General features: G+C 35.8%; 3 protein-coding genes across 4 annotated transcripts in view; 1 reads left to right on the top strand and 2 right to left on the bottom strand.

The window, feature by feature from the left end:
* Positions 1-23,980, bottom strand: part of LOC140757222 (cationic amino acid transporter 2) — a 39,193-nt gene that overhangs the window by 12,686 nt on the left and 2,527 nt on the right. Inside the window, exons 1-13 of one of the 2 annotated variants that reach the window (XM_073092758.1) lie at positions 23,573-23,713; positions 22,877-23,125; positions 22,410-22,538; positions 20,413-20,568; positions 19,910-20,014; positions 18,861-18,998; positions 17,905-18,053; positions 17,132-17,229; positions 16,521-16,660; positions 15,938-16,040; positions 15,462-15,610; positions 14,572-14,738; positions 13,765-13,873 (exon numbers count right to left, since the gene is read on the bottom strand). In XM_073092758.1, coding sequence (XP_072948859.1) covers positions 13,765-13,873; positions 14,572-14,738; positions 15,462-15,610; positions 15,938-16,040; positions 16,521-16,660; positions 17,132-17,229; positions 17,905-18,053; positions 18,861-18,998; positions 19,910-20,014; positions 20,413-20,568; positions 22,410-22,538; positions 22,877-23,125; positions 23,573-23,600 — 1,720 coding nt within the window. In that variant the 5' untranslated portion in view covers positions 23,601-23,713. Of the gene's footprint in view, positions 1-13,764; positions 13,874-14,571; positions 14,739-15,461; positions 15,611-15,937; positions 16,041-16,520; positions 16,661-17,131; positions 17,230-17,904; positions 18,054-18,860; positions 18,999-19,909; positions 20,015-20,412; positions 20,569-22,409; positions 22,539-22,876; positions 23,126-23,572; positions 23,714-23,980 lie in introns of those variants that run through there. The other variant, XM_073092757.1, reaches the window with a different exon arrangement.
* LOC140756966 (uncharacterized) lies at positions 527-10,081 on the top strand. Its single transcript, XM_073092514.1, has 4 exons — positions 527-1,699; positions 2,698-2,854; positions 3,200-3,391; positions 8,952-10,081. Exons 1-4 carry the CDS (start codon positions 527-529, stop codon positions 10,079-10,081), a joined length of 2,652 nt encoding a protein of 883 aa, XP_072948615.1.
* LOC140757225 (lipase 1-like) lies at positions 9,882-12,279 on the bottom strand. The gene has a single exon (XM_073092760.1). It carries the CDS (start codon positions 11,929-11,931, stop codon positions 10,720-10,722), a length of 1,212 nt encoding a protein of 403 aa, XP_072948861.1. The 5' UTR covers positions 11,932-12,279; the 3' UTR covers positions 9,882-10,719.

Below are 23,980 nucleotides of genomic sequence, written 5' to 3' on the forward strand. Positions count from 1 at the left end.
AAGTCTGTCTCCCTTACCACACCCTTCAAACCGGAACACAGCAGCGCCTAACACTGCTGTTATTAGGTAGAAATAGGTGTGGCGGTGGTGCCGCCGGAGTCGAACCACAAAGGGTTCTACCACCTTTAAAAGTTAGTTTAGTTTAGTTATTTATTAAATCATTTTTTTATTCACTCTTTTTTATGTATGACAAATTTTACTAACATAGCTTTTTATATGAATACTAACAAAATATGGACTATGTCTCAGTTAAATGTTCATAAATAAATATATTGTTCATAAATATTATCCGTAATAATAGTTTAAAATTTGTATGATTATGACATAATTTACGCGGACGAAGTCGCGGGAGAAATACTAACTAATAACTTTAAGACTAACTTTCAGTCTGATTTGTATGAGTTAGTTAAAGTATGATTTGAAATTTGTTAGATTAAAAAAATACATTGTTATTGGCCATCCTGTATAAATTACCGATAAGTCTTCAAGGTGCGAAGAAATGGCACGCTTAACACATTACAACAAGATGTCGACGAGAACACTCACAAAACTTATAGCGATCATTCTGATAATACAATACGGTAGAGCACAGCAGATAGCAAATCTATTTTCGACACTTGTCAATCCACAATCATTATTCCCCGATCTGGAACCGGAAAATCCCGATGCTGATCTGGACTTCTCACAACTCGCCGCGAAGTATGGCCATCCAGCCGAGGAGCATATAGTTTACACTGAAGATGGCTACAGACTCAAAATATTCCACCTCCGAGGAAGCAAGAAATACCTGCCTATTCTACTGTTCCACGGTTTCGTGGACTCCTCGGACACATGGATCATTCGAGGTAACGAATCGATGGCGATAACCCTCGCGAACGCTGGCTTCGACGTGTGGCTGGGCAACGTCAGGGGCAACAAGCATTCCCAGGGCCACCTGTCCCTCAGTATCGACCTAAATCCCAAGTACTGGAACTTCACTTTCCACGAACACGGCATCTACGATCTTCCAACGACAATCGATTTAGTTTTGAAGGAGACTGGTGCCCCCAAACTGAACACTATCGGCCATTCCCAAGGCACCACGATGCATTTCGTGCTACTCTCGACCAAGCCGGAATACAACGAGAAGGTGAACCTGTTCATAGCACTGGCACCCGTAGCCTACTTACAACACTCACCGCCTCCGCTGGCAATATTGTTGCGTGATAGTCCAGCCATCTATGAAACACTAAAGACGTTGCACAAATATGAAATTTACGGAGATATTTCGCCGGAAGAAAAATTGACACGTGCCGTTTGTACGCACAGTGCAGCAGTATCATATGCGGCGTGTGTGAATGGATTAATATTTCCGCTTTGTGGATACGATCCGAGCGAATTGGAGCCCGCCTTCTCCCTGGTCGTCTTCAAACATTTCCCGACAGCGGCATCCACTAAGGACGCACTACATTACGGGCAAGTCACCATCAGAAAGAGTTTTGCTCAGTTTGATTACGGTAGCGAACGAAACCTTATTGCTTACAAGTCCACTACGCCAACTGAGTATGACCTGAGTAAGGTGACGACACAGGTAGTACTATTGACAGCTACAAATGATTATTTTTCCACACAGCCCGACGTAGCCCTCCTTAGGAAGCAGTTACCCAACATCGTACGCTTCGTGATCAACCCCCGGCGGACGATGAATCATATGGACTATGTTTGGGGAAAACATATGTTCATTTATCTATATCCATACGTGTTTGATTCTCTTCAAAGATTTGGATAAAATTATTTTAAATAAAAAGGTTTTTTATTTTCAATGTATTACAACAACATGACGAAAGTATTTTCAAAATAAAATGATAATAGACACTTCAATTTTTCAACTCTTTAGATACGTTATCAAATACTGCATTTAAAAACATCAAACTGTAAACTTTATTAGGAGCTCATTTTATAGTAGAGTAAAAGAAATTGATGCAATTTTAGATAAGACTTGAAAGTTGAGGAAAACATATATTTCATTTACATCTAAAGTGGTTTTCCGTACCTATATAGAATATCTGTAATTTAAAAGGCACACTCCTTTTGGAAATCCTCCAGCATTTTGCACTTAAGTAAGTACATTGTAATATAAATAAAACAAAAATTAATACAATAGTGTAAATTTAATTAAATCTTTATGATTCACCCATTAATTTCAAACATCGATTCTAATATAAGAAAATATAATAGAGTTCAGTATGGATAACAAAATCAGAAATTTAAAATACATAAGTAATTCTGCAATGTTACAAAAAAGTTTTATAATTGTTGTAAATAAGTAAATATTATAATCTTTATATCCAAAAAGTATTGTTATAGGTTACTAAACTCTTTGGTAATGTTTTCTAAGTTATTGCTCCTTGTCAAATATTAAAAGAAATAAAGATGTGTCTGAACTAAGAAAATAAGATTTTATTATTTAAAGTATTAACGATCCTATATTTTAACATGGTAGCAGAGCGTGGTTAATAAAAATAATTAGAATTTCAAGAAAAACGCAGCGTGATAAAAAGACGCGTGCAAGAAGAAAATAAAAATTTGTTTAAATGCTTGGAAAACATTACTGTCATAAAAATGGCTAAACAAGCGAAGATTGAAGATATTGTGATACCTATTTTTGATGGCACAAACTATTCAAGCTGGAAATTTAGATTAATAACTTTGTTGGAGTATAAAGAATGCAATGAGGCCGCCATTGTGAAAATGGAAAAAGCTGAAACAGAATGGAAAAAGAGGGATTTAAAGGCAAGAACAATAATTATGAGTACAATCTCAGACAAGCAACTGGAATACATCACCGATTGCAAAACAGCGTATGAAATGCTAAGTAAGTTCGATAAAATATACCTTACTCAGTCTACAGCCATGCAAATTATTTGCAGAGCGAAAATAGAAGAGATTAAACTGAACAATTATAATACTATAGAAGATTTTTTTGTGGAGTTCGAGAAGACAATAAATGAGTTTAAAACGGCTGGAGGAAAAATAAACGAACCTGAGAAGTTAAGATACCTACTAAGAGCGCTTCCGCCAAGCTATAGTTATATTGGAGACTTTCTTGATGTAATTCCCGAAGAACAAAGGACAGTTGATTATGTATGCTCTAAAATAAAAGAGAAAAATATGTCTACTAGTGACTCAGATAAGAAAAATAATATGAGTACATTTGCAGCCAAAACTGTAGCCGAATGCTTTGTATGTGGAAAGACCGGTCATCTCAAGAAGGACTGTTGGTATGCACAGACATATAATCAAGGACAACAAACTGCTAGAGGTCAGCAAGGATCACGAAGAGGTTACAACAGCGGTGGATATTATAGAGGTCATATCCGAGGCAGAGGTCAAAAACATTTTAAGGGTCAAGGTCAGTCCAGTGGTAAATCTTCAAACGACTTTGCAGGGGAGTCATGGACAGCTCAAGTATGTAATTCGGAGATAAATCAGGTAACACAAGAATATGATAATGATGGTGAAATTAATTGGCTTTTAGATAGCGGGTGTACCGACCATATAATAAAAAATGATACATATTTTTATGATTTTATAGATCTGAAAAGTCCTGTTTATGTAAAACTGCCAGATGGTAACATGTTAAAAGCCACTAAAGTAGGCACTGTTAAAATTTATTTTAAAACCTATTATAATCTAAAGTATGTAGATTTAAAAAATGTTTATTTTGTTGAAGGCATTAAACAAAATTTGTTAAGCTTTTCAAAAATAACTAAAAGTTGCACTATAGTAGCAAAAAATGAAAATGCAAAAATTTATAATAGTCTCAGAGAATTAATAGTTGTCGCTGATAAAATAAACAATTTGTATTCTATAAAAAGTTTTGTATGCAAAAGAGAAGTGTATGCACATTCAATAACTTTGACTCAGAAAGAAAAATGGCATAGGGCACTTGGTCATGTCAATTTTCAGTTGACATGACCAATTTGAATAAATTGATAAATAATAAATTATTAGATGGTTTACCTGATAGAATTGAAAGCACAGAAATGAAATGTTCAAATTGTATACAAAGTAAAATGAGTAATGTGCCTTTTGAAAATAATAGAACAAAGACAACTAAAATTTTAGAATTAATTCATACTAATTTAAATGGTCCACATAATACAACTGGTTATGGTGGGGAGAAATATTTTCTTACATTTATCGATGATTATAGTAAATGCACAAGGATATTTTGTATTAAAAGTAAAGCTGAAGTTGCGAGTTGTTTCATAGAATTTGTTAATTTATTAGAAAATAAATTCAACCAAAGAATTAAGAAAATTCAGTGTGACAATGGTAGAGAATATCTAAATAAAGAAATTTACAATTTTATAAGGTATAAGGGTATAGAGTTATTACCATGTCCACCCTACGTTCATAAATTAAATGGAGTAGCGGAAAGATATAACAGATCTGCTATGGACATAGCTAGGTGTTTAATGAGAGAAGCTAAAATTCACAGAAGGTATTGGCCTGAATTTATAAAAACAGCAGCATATTTAAAAAATCGTACAATTGCAAATACGGTAGAAAATAAAACACCTTATGAAATATTTTTTAAAATAAAACCAAATGTCGAACATTTAAAAATATATGGAAGTAGAGTGTATGTTAGGGTTCCAGAAGTTTTAAGAAAAAGTAAATGGGATGATAAAGCACAAAAGGGTATTTTAGTAGGTTATAATGAAAATAGTTATCGAGTTCTATTAAATAACAAAATAATTAATGTTAGGCATGTACAGGTAATTGAAGAAAATACTAAACTGATTTGCTTAGAAAAACTAGATGATCCAAAAGATAAAGATTTAGAATTAGACCAAACTTTAAAAGAAATAGTAAATGAGGAAAGTGATGAAAAATATGAAGATGCGGAGGAGACTAATTCTAATAATACCTTGAAGGACCTTGTAGTTGATGATAGTTTAAATGATAATGGAGACAAGAATGTAGTAGAAAAGAGAAAGAGAAATCCAGTTTCTAGATATGGTAATTCAGTTTCACATTTTATATATGTTAATTATATTGATGCCAATGTACCTAATACTTTTGAGGAGGCGATGAACTCCAATGATTATAAACAATGGAAAATAGCAATGGACTCAGAAATAAATAGCATAAATAAAAATAATACTTGGAAAATTGTTGAAAAACCAAAAGATAAAAAGGTTATAGATGTTAAGTGGGTTTTCAGAAAGAAAAGCAATAATATTTACAAAGCTAGATTAGTTGTCAGAGGATTTCAGCAAAATGATTACATTGATAATGCTTACTCACCGGTAGGAAAAATGCAAACTTTGAAAATTTTATTGTCATACAGTTGTAAGAATAATTTATTTATTGAACAGATGGATGTAGAAACAGCTTTTTTAAATGCTCATGTAAAATCAGAAGTTTATATAAATCAACCGAAAGGTTATGAAATTGGCGACAATAAAGTTTACAAATTGAAAAAAGCACTCTATGGTCTTAAAGAAAGCCCTAAAGTATGGTACGAATGTTTTGATACATTTATTAAAACGTTGAATTTTGTTAGAAGTAACTATGATAACTGTTTATATGTTAATAGAGCAAGCAAAGATCCAATATATATATTAATATATGTTGACGATTTTTTAATTTGTTGTAAAAATAAAACTAAAATAAATGAGGTAAAAACTAGTTTAATGAAAAGATTTGTTATGAAAGACTTGGGTAAAATTAAAAGCTATGTTGGAATAGATATGGATTATAGTGAGGATAAAGGTATAATGACTCTAAACCAAACAAAATATATTGAATCTTTGGCTGCAAAATATGATCTGAAAAATACTAAGTTATATGATACTCCAATGGAAACAAATTTAAAACTAGAACAAGCTAGAAAAATAGATGAAACTATTAAGTACAGAAATATAATAGGTGAATTGTTATATATTAGTACAGGCACAAGGCCAGATGTAGCGTACAGTGTTAATTATTTGAGTAGATACCAAAGTTGCTATAACGAAACACACTATAAATATGCAATGAGAATATTAAAATACCTTTATAATACTAAGGATCTAAGTTTAACTTATAATGATAATGTGGATACTGAAATATTAGATTGTATGGTAGATTCTGATTTTGCTGGAGATAATGTTGATAGAAAATCTACAACTGGTTTTATTATTAGATTGTATGGAAACTTAATTTATTGGAAATCACGTAAACAAAATACAGTAACTAAATGTTCAACTTTTGCAGAATATACTGCTATGTCAGAGGCAGTAACAGAAGTACTTTTTATTAGAAACTTACTAAGTGAATCATTTGATGTAAAATTTCGTGATCCAGTAAAACTGTATGTAGATAACTCAGGTGCAGTTGCAATAGCTAAGTACGGCAACTTTACAAAGAATTCGAAGCACATCGAAGTGCAGTATCATTATGTAAATGAGAACTATGAAAAGAAAATAATTGATATTGTAAAAATTAATACTAAATTTAATTTGGCAGATATGTTAACTAAAAGTCTAAATAAGACAACTTTTTTGAAGAACAGATTAGAGTTAAGATTGATTTAGATATGTTATTAGTATGTAATAGTTATGTTATGAGATTATAAATTTAAGGAGGCGTGTTGTAAATAAGTAAATATTATAATCTTTATATCCAAAAAGTATTGTTATAGGTTACTAAACTCTTTGGTAATGTTTTCTAAGTTATTGCTCCTTGTCAAATATTAAAAGAAATAAAGATGTGTCTGAACTAAGAAAATAAGATTTTATTATTTAAAGTATTAACGATCCTATATTTTAACAATAATATTAATAAAAAAACACTTATTTTTTATCTATTATGTGTAACTACGAGTAGTAACTACACGTACCTACATTCAGTTATAAAGCATAATTTAGTTACCAGAGATAAGCTAAGCTATGATAATCAAGCAACCATATTGATGGATTTGACACACATCCATGACTTCGCTACCTCGCACATATCTGGCGGTAAAGCATCCTTATAACATCAGTATAAAATTCTTCTGGTTCATATTTACACACTAGCGTTTTTCGAGTTCATGGTTTCGATGATAGTAGGTATGTGCAACGATACTCTTATACCATCAATGTGAAACGCTTCTGTTTGGTAGTTTACGAGCTACTGTACATTATGGGTTTTCCAGCTTATGTTTTTGATGGTCGTATGTGCACGCGCGTATGTGAAAGCGCCGCGACAAAACCGCAAATACGCGGTGCCACGCAGCGTCATACTATCGTGTCCAAGCACGGTTCATCGGCAACCGCTACATAGTTTAATAACAGAAATTATATTTACAATAATTTTATCAAGTATAATTTTCGACTTTGAAAGATAAAAACGGAATAATTTGGGGTTATTTTTATATGCTTGCTGCTTGCAGCTTGTAATGCCGGAGTATAGTCAATTTCATTTGATCGCAAATATCATTATGGGTTCCAAAGCATTTAATTTTTATTTTCCGTTTTTGTTTTAATTTTCTATTCCCAAGCAGGACTAACAATAGTATTCCCGTCTTAAACCATTTTGTTAATGATAATAACTGATGACTGCAGATGCCCCGACAACGAAACGCCAGTGTGAATGAGCCCTAGACCCTTACTTATATTTTGTATTGAAAAAATAAGACGGTGAAAATATTGGGTTGTAAAATTAGAAGTCATTAAAATTGTAAAATCATTGTCACAATCAATTTTCGTGATATACAATCACTTTAATTACTGACTAACGTATTAATAAAATTTTTAAACACTTGTAGCGCCCTCGGCTTCGCCTGGGTTTTAAAAAATAACATGACATACATATAACTGAATATGTGTACCTTCATTGCAATGACAGTGGCACCATCTGCCGAAAATTGGTCGTACTAACTAAATTCTTTACAAAGACTTTATAAAGGACATAAGAAACATTCATTTTCATATATATAAATATTTTATTTATAGAAATAAGAAACAATACGCATATCTATTAGGCATTTGTAAATTGTAATTCTTTCCCTATACCCAATCATTATCAAACAAGTACCTACAATCCTTTGAATGTGTGACTTTTTTCTATTACCATTATCTGACTTACCTTAGAATCAACATATTTATATTAATACAGCACTATCTATAATAACATTAATAACGGTAAAATTAAATCATTTTCGCAAAAACTATATATATATATATATATATATATATATATATATATATATATATATATATATATATATATATATATATATATATATATATATATACATATGCTTTTATCAATTTTTGTAATAGAAAATCTATAATGTTGATTCATTGACTGAAATACAGGATGATCTATTGTAACATACCTTGTTCAAATTAGGTACTGTTTGTTATAGCTACATAAAACACCAGTATGGTCGTGGTGAACGAAATAGAAAGTGATTTTTATTTATTAAATGATTTTTTATTCACTCTTTTTTTATTTATGACAAATTTTACTAATATAGCTTCTTGTATAAATACTTACAAAATAGTACAATGTAAATACTAACAAAATATGGACTATGTCTCAGTTAAATGTTAATTAATAAATATATTGTTAATAAATATTATCCGTAATAATGGTTTATAATTTGTATGATTATATGACATAATTTACGCGGACGAAGTCGCGGGAGAAACACTAACTAATAACTTTAAGACTAACTTTCAGTCTGATTTGTATGAGTTAGTTAAAGTATGATTTGAAATTTGTTAGATTAAAAAAACACATTGTTATTGGCCATCCTGTATAAATTACCGATAAGTCTTTAAGGTGGGAAGAAGCGGCACGCTTAACACATTACAACAAGATGTCGACGAGAACACTCACAAAACTTATAGCGATCATCCTGATACTACAATACGGTAGAGCACAGCAGATAGCAAATCTATTATCGACACTTGTCAATCCACAATCATTAGTCCCCGATCTGGAACCGGAAAATCCCGATGCTGATCTGGACTTCTCACAACTCGCCGCGAAGTATGGCCATCCAGCCGAGGAGCATATAGTTTACACTGAAGATGGCTACAGACTCAAAATATTCCACCTCCGAGGAAGCAAGAAATACCTGCCTATTCTACTGTTCCACGGTTTCGCGGACTCCTCGGACACATGGATCATTCGAGGTAACGAATCGATGGCGATAACCCTCGCGAACGCTGGCTTCGACGTGTGGCTGGGCAACGTCAGGGGCAACAAGTATTCCCAGGGCCACCTGTCCCTCAGTATCGACTTAAATCCCAAGTACTGGAACTTCACTTTCCACGAACACGGCATCTACGATCTTGCAACGACAATCGATTTAGTTTTGAAGGAGACTGGTGCCCCCAAACTGAACACTATCGGCCATTCCCAAGGCACCACGATGCATTTCGTGCTACTCTCGACCAAGCCGGAATACAACGAGAAGGTGAATCTGTTCATAGCACTGGCACCCGTAGCCTACTTACAACACTCACCCCCTCCGCTGGCAATATTGTTGCGTGCTAGTCCAGCCATTTATGAAACACTAAAAACGTTGCACAAATATGAAATCTTCGGAGATATTTCGCCGGAAGAAAAATTGACACGTGCCGTATGTACACACAGTGCAGCAGTGTCATATTTGAAGTGTGTATACGGCGCAGTATTTCCGCTTTGTGGATACGATCCGAGCGAATTGGAGCCCGCCTTCTCCTTGGTCGTCTTCAAACATTTCCCGACAGCGGCATCCACTAAGGACGCACTACATTACGGTCAAGTCACCATCAGAAAGAGTTTTGCTCAGTTTGATTACGGTAGCGAACGAAACCTTATTGCTTACAACTCCACTACGCCCCCTGAGTATGACCTGAGTAAGGTGACGACACAGGTGGTACTATTGACAGCTACAAATGATTATTTTTCCACACAGCCCGACGTAGCCCTCCTTAGGAAGCAGTTACCCAACATCGTGCGCTTCGTGATCAACCCTCGGCGGACGATGAATCATATTGACTATGTTTGGGGAAAACATATGTTCATTTATCTATATCCATACGTGTTTGATTCTCTTCAAAGATTTGGATAAAATTATTTTAAATAAAAAGGTTTTTTTATTTTCAATGAATTACAACAACATGACGGAAGTATTTTCAAAATAAAATGATAATAGACACTTCAATTTTTCAACTCTTTAGATACGTTATCAAATACTGCATTTAAAAACATCAAACTGTAAACTTTGTTAGGAGCTCATTTTATATTAAAGTAAAAGAAATTGATGCAATTTTAGATAAGACTTGAAAGTTGAGGAAAACGTATATTTCATTTACATCTAAAGTGGGTTTCCGTACCTATATAGTATATCTGTAATTTATAAGGCAGTGTGCCGTTTGGAAAACCTCCAGCATTTTGCACTTAAGTAAGTACATTGTAATGTATGAAAAATGTCAATACAATCTCAGAGCCGACACTCTTAAATGTGTATACTATACGTAAATATAAATAAAACAAAAATTAATACAATAGTGTAAATTTAATTAAATCTTTATGATTCACCCATTAATTTCAAACATCGATTCTAATATAAGAAAATATAATAGAGTTCAGTATGGATAACAAAATCAGAAATTTAAAATACATAAGTAATTCTGCAATGTTACAAAAAAGTTTTATAATATTGATAAAAAAACCACTTATTTTTTATGTATTATGTGTAACTAGTAACTACACGTACCACCTGAACATGTTAAGGACCCGAAAAATATTTGGGAACAAGTAATCCTTCATAGTCCTACCCCAAGTGAAGTCGACGTGATTCATTAGTTTCCTTTCGATCTCCGTGTACTCCACCACATTCGGAAGTTGGACCCTCAACAACGCCACATCCTTTATCACGGACAAGAAGTCGTTTTTGCCAACGAACAATACCACCTTCATCGTAACTTGACCTAAGTCGTAATACGGAGGGATTTCACTGCCGTACAGTTCGAGGTTACGTGTCGGCCCGTAATCGAAACGGGAGAAACTCCTCCGCCGCCCCACTTGTCCGAAGTGATACAAGTTCTTCGCGGATGTCCCCGTAGGGAAGTGGCCCAGCGAGACGCGGAAGAACGCCGGTTCCAACTCTTCACTGTCATAGCCGGCTAAGGGGAAGTTTATACCGAAAACGCACTTCACGTAACCGGCGACCGGCTTCGAGCACAATTTCAAAAAAGTTTTCCCGATAATTTTACCGGGAAACTCATCTAGGCCTATCTTCTTGGCATTCGAATACAGTAATGGCGAAAATTTTATCAACGTAGCCAACGGATTGGGCACGTTCTGCAAGTAACATATCGGAGCCAATGCGATGAGCACATTGATTTTGAAATTATATTCCGTCCGTGTGGACCCTAGCACGAAGAAAATGGTGGTTCCCTGCGAGTGTCCGATCGCGTTGAGCTTCGCAGCGCCGGTCCTCAATAACACGAAGTCTATCAGACTGGTCAGATCAAACATTCCGATTTCGTTGAAGGTGAAGTCCCAGAAAGTGGAGTCTTTGTCTGGGTTCAAGTATAAATGTTTCCGCGAATATCTATTTCCTCTGGCGTTCCCGAGCCACACGTCGTGGCCCCCATTGGCGAGAGTAATAGCCAAGGACTCGTACCCTCTAAGAATCCAGGTGTCCGACGAGTCGCAGATGCCGTGCATTAGAAGAATTGGCAAACTCGTGGGCGGTTGGTTAATTTGCCTAAATCCGGGAAGCCGAAACAAGGTAAGGACGTACCCATCTTCAGTCACCACTTCGTACTGCTCAGCCGGTTGGTCATACTTGCTGGCCAGCTGTGTAAAATTTAGCAGCGCATCTTCGCCCAGGAACAGATTCGTTAACGCAAGACATGCTCCGATGTGTATTTGTACGATTATAAATATTACAAAATGTAAACCGTTGCACATTATTCTCGACTGAACACTAACCGTATTCACTAACGAGGATTAAATGGATCCAGCTGCCGTCATCACAACTTTTCATGTCACGTAAATATTGGGATTAATTAGGTTTCTAGTACGAGATTAGATGCGTTGCGTTCGATTCTTAAATGCAACGTATTATAAAATAATTATAAACAAGTTATTATCCACGTATGTACAGTTCGATGTCAATTTTAATATAAACAATATTGTAAATTAATAAATACACTTCGAGCACAAGTTAACAACTACCTGTCGTCAACTACTCGTAAACGCATAATCATCATCACAACAAATATATAAATAGAAGTTTAAAAAAATTGAAAAAAACTGTCATTGAAAAGACCGATATATTTAATTTAAATTTAAACGTACGTAAATTATATTAATTATTGGGGTTCCTTAATAGTGTAAGCGCTGTAGAAAACGCCTTTATATATTTTAATATATAAATGCGAATGATATAAGTGTTATTTCGTGAATTTCTTGTGCAATAGAAGAAATACATATTGACAGCATTACTGACAGTTGGATCAATAATAATACAACGAGTTATGCTGTTAGTGTATTGGGCACACTACCGCGGGGCAGCGATCTCATTTATTTTATTTATAATTTTAGTTATTTTTCGATTATTGAAAATATGTTTTTTTTTTTTTATTTGTATTTCGATTTTTTATAATATTGTAAATAATTGAATATAAATTGTACATATTCATGTTAAAAAGAAAATTTCAGACTCTTAAGTATAAATAGAATAACACAAATATAATGTTTTTTCTCTTTATTTTTCAACTGATTTTTTTTTTATTTTTTTGGTAGCTATCGAAGAGGTTTATAGTGTACTTGTTAGCAATGCAACAGAAATAACTATTGTGGGCAGGAACATATGGTTATGAAATTATTGATATAAATTGGAAAACCTAAAAAATATATAAGAGACAAAAATGAAAGTTTTAACGCTATAGTATCGATATATCCATAATTGCAAAGACAAATTGCCTTTCTTATTATTAATTTTTTAAAGATTATTTATATATGATATCGATATTCAATCGCTTCAATATCGATATTTACGAACTTTCAGTATATCGTTGCATCTCTAATCGTGGTATTCTAAAAAATGTCGGTTAGCTTTTTTTAAAATCCAATTTATCCCAAGGATATAACCCTCATATCCCTGTAGTTCCGGGACAAGAATAGGGCTACGGTATCCCCTGCCTGTCGTAAGAGGCGACTAAAAGGGGGCTTCTGGGGTCGTGGGTGGCAAGAGTGGGAGCTCGAACCGCCCAGCCAACGGCCCCGGGAAGGACGGCGGTATGTGTGGTCGCATACCGTCGTACGCACCAGACGGTGCGGTGAGCGATAAGCTCACCTGGGCGGAGCCCGACGAGGCAATGCGCTAAGAGGACTCCGGTTGCGTTCCTTTGGAGATCCCGAAGTCCTCTACGCAGCGATGAGGACGGCCCCCGGGGGGGTTTTAGTGCGGTAAGAGTCCCACAAAACCCTGTGTCGCTCCCAAGGCATCGGGTACCTTTTGAAGGTTGCCCCCTCGTGAACAAAAAAAAAAGGGCATACACTAATAAAATCTAAACGTTGTACTTGTGATATTTATTTTAATCCTATGTTTATTAATTTAGTATCAATATTTGTATTCTTCTTCTTCTGAGTCGCTCATTCATTGCTGAATGTCGTGCCTGCTGTGGTGGTCTACTGTGCAGGTGTGCTGCAACTGCAGCCTGGACTGTTAGATTTAGGGTTTTTTTTTTAATAAATGCATTTTTATTTTTATTTTTTTTTTAAATAAAACACACTCACCCGCCGCAATCCACACAGCGAAGCGCAGCCAGGTCATGTAGTCCAGGTTCAGCATCAGGTACACGTTGATGAGGATGCTGAGGCCGGGCAGCCACGGGACAAACGGCACCTGGACAATCGATAATACAATATAAATTATAATTTGAATAAAGAAGATTAACAAAAAAGGGTTAACTCCTAGAATTATATTCCACACCCACCTATATGGAAGTTATAATTATATTTTCATTACACATCTATTGCTAGGGTTCCGTAGCTATAGGGTAAAAAATGGACTTTATTACTTACCATCTGCTGCATGTCTATCAGTCACAGGATATACTTGGACTATATCTTGGGACTACCATAGACAATACTTGATTTATATTTAATTATTACTATGGCTGCTATGATTCCACGAAATATTAAAATATATAGAAAAAAATGAAATGTTTTAAAAAAATAGGAACTGCTGAATAGGCATTATCTAATAAACCATAATAGGTAGGCACTGTGATAAAGAATACTTATAATTAAAAACCCTCCGTGTAGGAGCTTAATTTACACTAACAAACACTACAACACCGTGTTCTAGCAAATAAAGAATTTGAATTTGAATTTTTTGCCAAAGGGAGATCTTCCGCCGGGCTAGGTGATCATGCCCGGGGGGCGGCCGTGCACCAAAAGTCTCAGTTCGGAACTCGCATGTAGACCAGATATTTAGAAAACTTCAATAGCGTGATTCAGAATACTCGTGGCGCTATCTCTCGACGAGTAGCGGGGGGTCGCCACAAATTAGAATTAGAATTTACAAGGAGCAGAACTCACGGAGAAGGCGAGCTTCTTCTCAGAGACGGGCTGGCGGGCGATGGCGGCCAGCGCGGCCAGCAGCAGCGCCGCGCCCGCCGCCAGCGCCAGCGCCGCGCGCGCCTCGCCCGCCAGCGCGCGCGCGCCCAGCTGCTTCATGCCGCCCAGCAGCGCCAGGCAACACACACCTGGACACAACGACAACATATAAAAAGGCTAACGAGCGTCCATTCATACATTAGTAGAGATTGCTCGCTCCTAGCAAGAAAATATAACCGGTTTTGACAATTGAAATTGTCCCCGTCATCTACTTTCGTGTTTGACAAATATTAAAAAAAATGTAGTTTTTAGAGCAAGAATGAAACGATATTTCTCTACACTTTTTCTTCGATTTCATGTTGTATTTGCACCACTTAACTACAAATGACGACATTGTTCCGCGTAAATGATAGTCGGAGACGTAATGGGAAAACAGTCAACCATTTTACTTATGTATCAACCATTTAATGTTTTCCTTCAATTACAACGCGGTGAGCTATCTACACTTATCTATGCATCCATTATTAAATATTTTTTCACTTTTTTGTCAACCTATTTACTTAGATTTGGTTAGTCCTATAGCTAATGATAATAAGCTTTAGTACTCCTAGTAGTAATCCTGAAATTATCAAGCTCAAACAAGTCTACTCATTATTAAAATCTGTTATTAATAATCGACCTATGCAATATTTTACCTCTCAAAGATTGATATTTAACATCTAAATATTTGAAATCATCAAATATTGATTTTGAAAGTTCTTCATAATATACTTCTTGTATCTTCAGTACTAAATACACAACTAAACTTAATAGTCAAGTTCAAATAATAGTAATAATAAGGTTAATCTCAATTATTAATCATGACAACTAACCATACAAAGTGACGAGCACGCCAACCAAGCCAGCACTGAGTCTTGTGGGCACTGTGTGGCCGTCAGAGTTGTACAGTTGCCTCAGCACGGCGCGGACAGACAGTTTGAGGGGTTCTGTAGAGCGCGCCGCTGATGGACTCTGCTCGTATCTGCAAATATACATAAATCTTTAATTACACTTACACATACACACACACACACGCACACGCACGCACGCACACACAAATACATACCAGCTTCCAGGTCTAGAGGACTAACCGTGTTTACTATCCTACCCAGAAAAGGTTGCTTATTCTATATTCTTGAGGTGATGAAGAATTCTGAGCCCGGGCGCAGATTTTTTTTAGATGTGTTATTTTTCTTTGATATATGTGGTTTGAAAGACCAGGTTCACAATTTCTTAATTTTAATAGAATCATAAAACGGATATACATTTCGACAGATTACCATTACCATTACTAATATATAATTGTTACCTTAACAATAACACACAGGAAGCAACCATGGAGTACGCCAATAGAGTACCGATGGACATCATGTGGATCAGTTGTTCCAACTCAAATATCATCGCTAGGGTACCTGCAATCAAATAAGCAATGTTTTACTTTCTTCTACCATTTAACATGACTCTCTAAACAGGCGACTTTCCATACAACGAAAGGCAGGACATACTCGCATCACGCTGCTAAGGAAGGTTATTAAAGGGTTGGAGTTAGGAGTTCGGTCACCCTGTCGGAAATCATGTCGGACATTTTTAAGATTATAACGCCCTCAAGACTATTAACGCCTTAACGTAGCCTAAGAAACGTCGCAGCGCACATAATATATAGCAACTAAAAATCACACCTCCTCCGGAACACGCCTAACGTTTCTTATCTTTATAACTTAATTATCTATTTGCAATTTAAAATAGTGTAATAGCTGCTGTATCTTCTGTATTTAAAATAGTGTAATAGCTGCTATTTTTTTTTAATTTCTACCCTTGTTAGATTCGAAATGACGCTTCGGTTACGAAGCTACGTAGCTACTGTTACGAAGGTATTTCCAGTAGGTGTTTACCAGTGAACAGCCCGGCGACCATGGTGCCTACGAGCGGCGTCTGGTACTTCTCGCTGACGCGGCCCATGAACTGGAACAGCAGCCCGTCCGACGACATCGCGTAGATGATGCGCGGCAGCGGGAACACCGCTCCCATTAAACTGGAATGCAAATAATAATTTAATTAATAATTGGTTGGTAATTAAGTTCTCGCCATTTTTAATGTTATTTTTCAATAAACACTAACAACTGATTACCCAATAGTGCGAGGGATATTTCTCTTGCTTACAACTTACTTCCAAGGTTAAATATGTAGAAAGCACTCAGTTTGATTGATCATGATTTTAAACATTATGCCATAAGCATTTGATGACACTCAAAATATTCAAATTAAAGAAATATATATCAGTTTACCAATATCGTTTTTATCGGAGATTATACTGTGACTGGTTCTGATGTATCCTTTTACTCATTCAACCTATTTCAACCCTTATTTAATGTTTAATTTACAATAAAAAACAATTAGTTATAAACCTAAAATATTTTAAGGAAATTTCTCTGTTTCGTAATTCAGTAAAATAATGATTGTATGAAAGAATAAGTAAATACATAAATAAATAACAGAACAATACCTGGAGCAAAGCGCGCAGATGGCGCCCACGCTGACGGCATACTTCGCCCAGCTCCAACCTAGATGGTCGTATACGAACGGGAACGGAGCCTTCTCGTCCTGACACGCAACAGAATTGAATTAGTAGTGGGAGGGAGTTATAAAAATAAAACAAAATTTCGTTCCAACACGAAATAAAAAACCTCTTCAGTATCTCTACATACGGAAAAATAAAAAAAAATTGTTAGTAATTCCTAACCAACTTATTTTATTTACTTTTCACAGTTCTGAACTCGGCGCTTGAAAAGTACAATATTCTCCAGATATTGTTACACAATATGTAGGTTTGTTAGATCACAACGTAAAATGCGTCTATTACGAGTGGCAATATTTGCCGGCGAGTGCCTATATTCATCGTTCATTCCAAGTTTTATAAGAAATGAATCGACGAACGCTAAGTTATCATACATTAGAAAAATTAAAAAAAAACGCTTTTTATACTCACAGCCCCACACTAGGATTCCCTGTATCGTGGGTGCCATGAACACACGCAGAAACAAATACATCCACCCAAATATACCCAGCCCAGAAATAGAAACCTAAATTTATCATTTAGATTTCTGTCTGGCCGGGGATCGAACCCGGGACCCTCTGCGCGTCGGACCGGTATGGTGATCGCTCCGCCACGCAGGTCGTCACCATACCCGTCGTGGTTAACGCGGGTTAAATCGGCCCATAAACACTAACCGCATAATATAACTACGTCTAAAGTATGTTGTCGTAAGAGAGTCTTACTTGCATGTAGTAGGGCAGCATGAGCGTCAAGACCGAGGAGACGCCGCAGTAGGCGAGGAACACGATGAGCAGCGAGGCCACCACCGCGAAGGGGATGGACTTCTGCGGCCGCCGCGCCTCCTCGCCCGCCGTCGCCACGCAGTCGAAACCTACGTTCAACACAAAACCGGACATTTACACATTTTTTGATTGTATTATACAGGAGTAGCAGACAAGTAGTCCACCTGATGGTAAGTGGCTACTGCCGCCCATAGACTTCTATAATCAACTCTAGATAGGATTAGATATTCCTACCTGGAGTCGGCCACCGATGTGCCGCTACCCCTGAGGACCAAGCTGGAACGCCTCGCAAGAGTATGTCTTCTTTACCGCACTCTTCAAACTAGAACACAGCAGCGCTCAACACTGCTGTTGTGAGGCAGAAATAGGTATGGCGGTAGTGCCACCGGAGTCGAACCACAAAGGGTTCTACCACCTTCAAGGTAAATGCAATTTTCTACTTCTGAAGGTATGTGGCTACTGCCACTCATGGACATCTGATAATCCCAAATAAGATTAAATTCCTTCCTGAATTTAGTTATAGTTTCGTTTCTACTCATGAGAACTAAGGTAGAACGCCTCGATAACCTATACGTCACTCTATAAGATTTGTTGTGATGTGATAAGAAGATAGTTTGCCAAGACTACATAACAATATGGTGTGTTGTCGTTAGAGTCCACGCCATTTTACGACATTTGCATTGTGATGTAATTTATTACTGTAACTTATCAATATTTTTTTATTTCTTTTCTATTTAACAAACTGTGAGTATGAATTATCTTTAGCTTGAATATGTCCTTCGTTTAACCTTCTACCCTGTATATCATATAATTTGTAATACGTATTTTCTTCGATGACCACTAAATACCAGAAAGACTGTTTTTTTGTTAACTTTCGTCATATAAAAAGGGCATACCAATAAATCCATAGAAACAGACGGCAGCGCCCTTGATGATGCCAGCGAAACCGTACGGGGCGAACCCTCCGGTGCCGAAGTCCTTCTTGTCCGATTTGGGCACTTCCGAAGCGGGGATTCGCCAGTTTTTGGTATCAGCTGAAACCAAATTCAAATATATGTATAAACATTTTTAATATTAATATATTTTTAAGTTATACTTGTTCAGTAGCGTTTGGAAAAAATTATGAGTGTTTTTTTACAAAACTGACATCATAAAGATGTCTAGTAGGTAAATATTGCAAACATTTGCAGAAAACATGGTTTTAGGTTTATGACACGATCGCACATTAGTAGACACACACTTTTTTATATTGCTTCCGATATCCTCTTATACCCTTACTCATATTGTTTACCACAAAACTGTTAACGACCAAATTATTATCATATACCACAAGGAAATATTTTGTAATAACGTAACAAGTATGTCAGTATTATTAATTTTAAATAATGATCGAATTAACATATGTATACATATATATTTATTCCTTATGAATCAAACCTACTTAATAGAACGTGGTTATCAACTAGCTAAATTCATTTCTGTAAACTCCTGCCGACAACCTTGTAACATATATTATGGACGTCATACATTAGGGCTAGCCAACACTGGTTTACACCAAACCTTACAGTTACTAACTAGGTCAATATACAATACATCTGTACAAATAAATGATATTATGTACAAATAGTTGATATTAAATTGTTCCTTACATTATATCAAAACATAAACATCACATTTTTTTTTTATATTATTTGTCTGTTTTCGAAGACACAGAACCGATTTTCATACTAAGATAATAGACTTTAATTCTACACACACATACAGCATATAAAGTAAAATTACTACACATCTTTAAATATCAATCTTAGGTAAACAAAACACTGGATAAATTGTTTATTAATACCAGTCGTACGTTATTAAGACCAAAGCAATGGCCATTATTGCTATCTTGTGTTTTCCTTATTGATAATTATTCTATAATTAAAATATTAATTTAATAAATCACCTTTAAATGATCCAGAGATGATGACGAACAGCACGACGCACAAGTTGACGCCCGTGCAGAAGTTGTTGAACTTGGTTGACTCCTTTACACCGAATGCAAGACCAACTGTGAAATGATAAATACAAAAAATATTGAAGCATAAAATGGTTACAACTTGTCATTAATAAGTTTTTTCCATAACATGGTGATTCAATGACAGCATTTTCGGATTTTAGCCATCTAAAGGCAAAGTTCACAAGACTGTTTCCATATATAACTAGTACGATCCACATTATGTGTGGTACTTTATCTTTAAATGACCAGATTTACAAAATATTAATTTTATTATTAATGTGTGGCATTGATTTCTAGCAAATTCAAGGGAGAAATTGGGCCATTATTTGTCCACACAACATATAAGTGAGTCGGCAAGTACCACGCTGACTTTAAATAGACTTGCAGTAAATACAAGCACGACTGGGCTAGTGTATCATCATCTCATACAACAATAATGGGCCACTGACCGGAGAAGGCCATAATGACGGCGAATGCGAAGAGGTCCGGGTAGCGCGCCAGGTGCGGCGAGTCCAGCGGCATCCACGCCTGCAGGTGCGACGAGATCGCCTTGTCCAGCAGCGAGTCCAGGTACTCGCTCAGCGCCTTCACCACTGACGCTGCCCCTGGATACCATAGATAAGCTTAGATATTTCACCGCCTTGTAATTTAAGGAAGCTATTAAAAGGCTTGAACGGCTGACAAATGTGTCAGCCATTTTTTATGCCAATTACACCATGTCAGCAATTTAATGGCTGACATGGTGTACGCGGGAAAATGCCGACATGTAAAGTTAAGTGGTGCAAAAACACGAAGTAAGTGCGGAGAAAAGTCGTCTCATTCCTAAATGATCTAAAAACTACATTTTTTATATTTTTCACACGAAAATAGATGACAGTAACAATTTCAATTGTCAAAACTAGTTACATTTTCTTGTTAGAAGTGAGTAATCTTTAGTAATCTGTGCTGGATACAAGTATTTTTTCAAATTCAAATTCAACTTTTATTGCTTATGCATAATTATAGTACATAATTAGGGTGTTACGTAAAGTAAATTTAAGTAACGGCATTTAACATCCGCTCCGCCGCCGCTGTTCAAAATAAATAGGGGTCGTCTTACAAGAAAACGCTATTTTTATTATTATTATTTTTTAATATAGTAGCAAATGAGCATGCAGTCCACCTGACGGAAATTAGCTTCAGTCGCCCATGGCTATCTGTAATCGATCTCTGATAAGATAAGATTACTACCGAAGGTCAACCGTTGTAGATACGTTGTTAACGCTGAAGACTAAGTTGGAACGCCTCGCAAATGTATATCGCCCTTACCACAATGTGGTTTAACTTTGAACCATTTTATATTACACTCAGAAGGCACCAGGTTACACCTTCTTCTGCAATAACAAGACTATCAGGCGCTCTCGTAGTCTAGTTTGAAAGGTATGGTAAGGAAGATACTTATCCCCTTCTTATACAGCTGCCTTCAGGGGTAGAAATTTGGCCAAGCCTTAGTAGGAAACTAATTTTATATTAATTATAAGTGAGCGGCAGTGGCCACTTAGCACTAAGACTGCATTTTCGTTTGCTACTCAAATTTTATAAAAATATACGTTTAAATTATATGTTAGTATATTAAGTAGGTACATTCTCATTCAAATCAAATACATATCTGATGTTCGTATTAGAGATATATTCTATTCATAAATCTTAACGCAATAACAAGAAGACAACAGATCTTTCATCTCACACTGACATATTATGTTATGCTAATTAACTACGATTGCTAATGAGGCTAAACAGTATGCCTTTCAGAGTAACACATGTAGGAAATCACAGAATTGTATGATTTTCCCGGTTGCTTACAGTTAAAAATAGATATTTATTTATTAGGTATATAATATTAGTTTAGAATAAGTTAACGATATCAAACTCATGTATAAATAGTTCTTAAAACTTGAGTTTGGCGGCAACGCTATCGCTTATTTTTTGCCTATATATAACTGAAATATAGTCGAATAAGTAATAATATAACTACACGTCATCCAATTCAATTTCGAAATGAGGTTAATTAACATATTTGTGAACTTTATACTTTCTGAGAAATATACGTGATATTTTATCAAAAGAGAAGTAATTCTAAAAATTCAACGCGTATCACGGGGGTAAGGAAGGGGATCAAAAATTGCTAAAATCATTAATCACGGACTTAATGGACGACCTTTTATAAATGTACAGCTAAATCACGGTCTACCTAAAGAGAAGCTATGAATAACTTCGCAGGAATACACTATAATACTTATACAACTTCTCTCATCTTCTGAATTTTAATCTTTTAATTTTTTTCTGTTATCGATTCCGTACTACATCAACGAAAAAAATTGTTATGTTATTTAGGGAAATCACGCTTGCATGCCTACTAGGAAAAAAAATAACAACGATATACTTATGCAAAGCGATAAGAACTTACCTATAATGTACTCCAGTATGAGATTCCAGCCTATGATGAAGGCTATAAACTCGCCGACGCACACGTAACTGTACACGTAAGCCGATCCCGCCTTCGGCACCCTGGCGCCGAATTCTGCGTAACACAGACCTGGGAACGAGGTATATCTTTATATTTTTTTTACCTCACGATTTATCTTTTTATCGTATAGGTATGTGGTGGTGGTACGTGGTGTAGGTACGAGATACAAGTTATTTTCATCATCGAAAGAGTCGTTTATGTATAAGATAACAAGTAGGTATGTCAAACAATCAGTTTTACCCTCTACAAATTCTTCCTGGTCCCCACAAAAATGAAAAACCTTTCAAGATGTTGATGTTCTTTCAAAACATGTAAAACATAACTTAACTCTTACCAGGATAACATTACGGCTCATCAAAAAAAAACTTAAGACGTCAGAAATATACTCGTATCCCAAAACAACTCACCAGCAAACACACTAGCAACGGCCGCTAACAAGAAGGACAGTATGACCGCTGGGCCCGCGTAGTTCTTCGCCACATCCCCAGCTAACACATACACGCCTACACCGAGCGTGCTGCCGACTCCCAGGGCGGTGAGGTCCAAGGCGGACAGCACCCGGGCGAGCCGCGCCACGCCCTCCTCTGCTGCCTTGCGGCGCGACAGCACGCGGTAGGCCAGCCGCGCCGCTCGGCTTGCACCGGCTTTGATGCCACCTGGACATCAACGCAAAAAATACTAAACCTCTTTAGCTACTACCTATTTTACCTATGCAAAAACTATTACTAAGTAATAAAAATATTTGCACAGTAAAAGTATGTGACAGAATCTCCATCCTACCTTCTTTATGTTAATTTTTTTTTATTTTATCCTATAGCACTGAGGTTTTAAGATATTTCGTAGTAGCTCGCTTAGTATTTATGATAAAAAATTGTAGCTCAAACATATAACTTTCACATATCTTTATCTTAAATATAACGTAAATATGTGTCATGTGTTTCAAATACGAAGAATTATGAATTATTATGATGCCAACACTATTATATTACTATCTTTTAGTGCACCACCATAGCAATATGTCTACTCAATTCCAATCAAGACTGCATTAAATTCCTAATGCTTAATAACCTTTTATTTGCAATAATAGAAAGTAAAAATCTCACCTAATACAGCAATAATCACTACCCACATGATTACTGAATATAAGAAGCCCTATAAGAAGGATGTCAATTTCACACTAGCACGTCCAGAGAGAAACGACCCAGCAATTGATATGATTGGAGACAGAGACGTAACCAATTGATTGAGAATTTAAACTGTGCTTAAGTTATATTGATTGGGTCATGTATGTCATATGAATTTATTGATCTATTCAAATCAACAATCCTGCTTTGTACGTTTTATATAAACATGACTATTTTTAGGGAGTTTATTTTTATTTTACAGATAGCCTGTTTATTGTCACACAATTGTTACATTTACTTATGGCAATGAATTTCAATGGTCTGTGATATTAAATTAATGTATTATTTAATTTATTATGCTTTACATAAAAATTATATTTTTTATTT

Source organism: Epargyreus clarus, unplaced genomic scaffold (genome assembly GCF_041222505.1).
Source record: "Epargyreus clarus isolate Ecla_fem2 unplaced genomic scaffold, WU_Ecla_fem_2.2 ptg000004l, whole genome shotgun sequence".
Lineage (NCBI taxonomy): Eukaryota > Metazoa > Arthropoda > Insecta > Lepidoptera > Hesperiidae > Epargyreus > Epargyreus clarus.